The sequence below is a fragment of the Phalaenopsis equestris genome, unplaced genomic scaffold, assembly GCF_001263595.1.
Source record: "Phalaenopsis equestris unplaced genomic scaffold, ASM126359v1 Scaffold000002, whole genome shotgun sequence".
Classification (NCBI taxonomy): domain Eukaryota; kingdom Viridiplantae; phylum Streptophyta; class Magnoliopsida; order Asparagales; family Orchidaceae; genus Phalaenopsis; species Phalaenopsis equestris.
The window spans coordinates 1695677-1700288 of NW_018164444.1; the positions used below are offsets into that span (position 1 = coordinate 1695677).

At 32.6% G+C, this 4612-nt stretch overlaps 2 protein-coding genes across 2 annotated transcripts in view; one reads left to right on the plus strand and one right to left on the minus strand.

Annotated features, from left to right (window-relative positions):
- LOC110032648 (cytokinin dehydrogenase 3-like) overlaps positions 1-4612 on the plus strand; it is a 54655-nt gene that overhangs the window by 14907 nt on the left and 35136 nt on the right. The window lies entirely within an intron of this gene.
- Positions 1800-4612, minus strand: part of LOC110032657 (caffeoylshikimate esterase-like) — a 6047-nt gene continuing 3234 nt past the window's right edge. Inside the window, exons 6-7 of the mRNA XM_020736356.1 lie at positions 4313-4450; positions 1800-2450 (exon numbers count right to left, since the gene is read on the minus strand). Coding sequence (XP_020592015.1) covers positions 1965-2450; positions 4313-4450 — 624 coding nt within the window. The 3' untranslated portion in view covers positions 1800-1964. The remainder of the gene's footprint in view (positions 2451-4312; positions 4451-4612) is intronic.

The window sequence follows — 4612 nt, forward strand, 5'->3', positions numbered from 1 at the left end:
ATATATATATATATATATAACTTGACCTAAATCTAGTGAGAGTGCATTATGAAATTCTGATCCAAATACTTTCATATATTTTTCGACTAAGATGCCACAACTGGCTAAAATTAGAGGCTTCATCACCTACAAAATCATTAATTTCATTTTCCACCTCGTTTACATCGTTTAGAGTATAGAAATATATTTTAAAATTAAAAAAAATTGCTCGTAATTTTTAGTTTCTTGTTATTAGAAATCAATATTGATTTGAAATTCTAAAAAAAATATTTTGTTGCCCATATAATGTGGTGATTTAAATTCCTATGCAAAACGAGTAAGAAAAAATGAACAATTTATTTCCATAATTTTTTTTTTTAAGTTTAAAAGAAAGTAAATGACCTCTAGTGTAAATTCTAGTATTTAACTTTTTGTGGAATAGAAGTTAATCTTTAAACCTTTATAAGGCCTAAAGATCCGATTCTTAGGGGCTTGCTTATAATCTTGGATGATAACTATGTTGATGTTTTTCCTCAATTTTTTTTAAAAATTTACCATGCCTCAATATATCGTTTTTATTTATTGGAATATGTAGGGTGATCTGATCCGCAATTACGCAGTTATTTAGTCTCCTGGCAAAAAATATGACCCGGTTTATTTAAGCGGCTAGTGTGTAAAATGTATATGATATAAACTAGGAGTTCTACGCAAGTGCATGTATCGTTTCAGGTAATATATGACTTTCTTTAAAACCCCAATATCAATCCCACAAAGAAGAGAGATAATAAATCCCTTAGGATAAGTTCTAGTCTACTATTATCAAGTCTTAGTTTGGAATTTTCAAAAATTTTTGGTTTTACTAAATTCACTAATTTATTTTAAAATTAAAGTTAATTAAATTATATAAAAATCAAATCTAACTAAACAGGATAAATTTTAGAAAGTTCTTATATAATTAAAAACTCTTTCCCCTTGTGATGAGATTATAATCAGCGTAGGAAAATCAAATTCATGAAAATGAAAATGAGATTTTGTGACAAATAAGAGCAAACCTTTAACAACTTTAACATTCTTTTAGAACAAGACCTTGTTAGGCGGCAAACTAGCCGGCCTTCTACATCACAACACCAGCTCATTACTACACCAGAGTCACAAGAGCAATAGTTTTAAGATCCCATTATAAGTTATACACCATTGAAACAACTATTTATGTCATATCATATCTAGAAGTCCTTTGTGATAGAAGAATGTTGTGTTAGAGCATTTAGAGGAGCAACAACATTGCTTATGGAATCAATCACAATACAACTCAGATTACGACAGTATAGGCTGGAGAGCAATACCATCCAGATAATATTGTAGGTTGTAGCAGTACATACATAAAGTATACTACATGATATATTTAATTTTTCATTAACATTGCAAACGTAGTCAACTTTGGATGCATTATCTTTTTGGCCATCATATTTTTTATTATTTACTGTAACCCTTTTTTTTTTTGGGATAAAAATAGGCTAGAACAAAACTCATATTGCAAATAATATAGATTTCAAAATTATATTTGAAAAATCATACGTTAAAGTAATATACAAATTATTTATTTAAACATTTTTAGAAAAATTGTTGTAATCAGATTGTGCAATATTTATTTTTTATTCATAAAGGGGTATTTGTTTAATTAAGTTATCCATCCTAATTTTATAAAAAATCAATTATTTTATAATTTAACAAATAATTACTACCTGAATTTAACAAACACAACTTCCTCGTTGATTCCATCAATGAGGAAGAGAAAGAGAGAGAAATAATTAGTGATATTTAAACTTTTCTGGATTCGAATCCCTTCTATTATTGCTAATTAATGGAGCCCATCCATTGTTTTATAAGATACAAAAACATATATTATATTTACCGACTCCCAGTATTTCATTTTACTCCACATTAAACTTTTTGTTTCACAAATGTACCCCGTAACACTGACCCTCTCACATTGCCGCGTGATGTCGCGGCCCTACCTTCAACCCGCACAGAATCCTTCCGCGGCGGCGCTGCCGTTGCTGACTCCTTACCTCCGCGGCTTCATCCGCCTTCGATCCGACCTGAAATCCAATGGCACCGCCCACATCCTTAACCGCTAGCGGTCTCCTCCGTCCACCACCGAGGCCGCTTCGATCGTCGAGCCACGCGACGATGTCGGCGAAGACGGCGTCTATGTTCCGGTCCGGTTCACCTGAGGTTAGACCGTGCCACATTCCCGGGTAAAGTTTCATCGCCTTGTCTTCGCTACTTGCTCGTTCGTACAGCGCTCTGCTCACCTCAGGGTCGGTTACCGTGTCCGCCTGGCCGTGTAAGACGAAGAAAGGAAGGGTTACCTGTGTTAGGCGGTCTTCGAGGTGGATGCTAGTACGGAGTAGCTCCAGGGCTGTTTTCAGACGTGGTTTGTCTTTGTAGAGCAGTTTGTTGCTTCGGATCTGATCATCGATTTAATGGTTTATTAGTGAAAAGTTTAACAAAATGCTAATCTTGGGTTTGTTATATTATTCTTGTTAAAGTCATAGACTCTTGTTATATAATTTGTACTTCATACAATCATAGAATTGATCAATAAAACATGTTCATTAACAATTGACACCACGGATATAGAATGAAAAAAATAAAGCACTGGCTTCCTTCCCATATCTATGTCAAGGACATTAACAATTCACACCACGGATATAGAATGAAAAAAAGAAAGCACTGGCTTCCTTCCCATATCTATGTCAAGGATATGTCTTGGCTTCCTCCCCATATCTTGTGTCAAGAATACGTCTCATATACCTAAAATATATGTATAAATACTCACATAACAAACTATTAATCATAACCCAAATCTTATATCAAATTTTATTATGTATCTCTATGTCTCTATATGTTTAGATATAAAATTTGAATGGGAATATCTATTAAGATGATAGAACCAAAAAAATATTATTATTAAAACATTTATTCAATATTATAAATATTCTAATTGAAAGTTATATAAATCTGAACACGTACAACCGTATTATAAATGCACTATATTAGAGAAGTTTTCCACTTATTTTTTTATATATGCAGTTAGTTTTGGCAGTATCTTAATTTAAAGAATCAACCTTTTTTAAATTATAATCCATGTTAATTAGTTTAAAAGATTTTTGCATCATAGAGTACTTTTTTGAACTTTAAATGAATAAAATTATGATCAAAAGTAATTTTTGGCAGGGATTGCGCAATTAATCTCAAAAAAATATTACATACGGACTTCAGATGCATTAGGAGTCCAATGGTGAGGTGTCACGTGTCAAGTGGGTCCAACCGCAATACACTGACATTGACCAGTGTTAAAAGCGGTGGGAGTGCATATCATTGGACTTGACACGTGGCACCCCACCATTGGACTCCGAACGGAAATAACATATTAATATTGGGTGGCTATGGTGAGTGCAAAACAAGTTCTAGTACTAGATAGACAAGATAATTAAGTTCGATGGAGCTACATGCTTGCGGTTAATACGAAGATTTTGTGCATGACTGGGTAGCATTTCATTGTTGAAAGATTTTGTGCATGACTGGGTAGCATTTCATTGTTACTTGGAACTCCATGCCCACCATAGAGAGTGCCACAAAACTAACACATCTATTTCTTTACAACAGTGCAATGATCAACTATCAGTTAATGCATGAATTGCAAAAAAATTGAGAGTGCAAAAAAGACTAGAAGGAAGTTATTGCAAGAAGTGGTAAAGGACTAAAGTGGTGGCAATGGGAGTGATGATTGCTTTATATTACTTATTCCAATGATAAAAAAAAAAAATTATTTTTTGGAAAGCTAGATGGCACTATAATAAGGAATCACTTCAAAACTCAGAAACAACAAAGATCCTAGATCTTTAAGAGAAAACCACATTGACAAGAGGAAATTGATGCATTAGATCACCTATGAACTTTCATTACTGAAAATGATACAAACTACATACAATATTATTAAACTATGATTCAAATCAGTTTCTTAGTTCTAATTCAAGTAATTTGAATATGTTCCAAAAGACTCACTGCTCCATTGAAGTAGTCTAAGAATGTAAAAGGTTATACCTTATTTAAAAATAGTTTAATCCAAAATAATTTCAATCTACATAAGTTCAACGAAAAAAGTTAAATTTTTTGAAGCAAAAAAAAAAAAAAAAATTTTTCCAAGAAAATAAAAAGCAAAAGACTGTATAATTAAAACAAATTTTTAATATTTAATTTTTATTAAAGAATGTTTACCCATGTATTATAGGAAATAATATCTTAATGAATAAAAAATGGATGTAACCTCTTGGCGCTTGATGGGGTCCTTAAAAGCATTGTCGTAGATGTCCTTGGTGGGAACCACCTTCCACTTGGGAATGATCTCCTCCATTCTTGTCAACACGGCCACCACCAATGGATGGGGTTTCACTTTCTCTGATATCTGCTTAATAAATGAACCCAACAAATGAGAAATCATTACATAGGGATGATTCGCATGCACGTATTAGGTGTACTCAAGGTATACTCTAAATACACCTGAGTGCACCAAATCCGAATCCCGACCGTGTATATTGTTGATACCATAACTTATATATATATATAT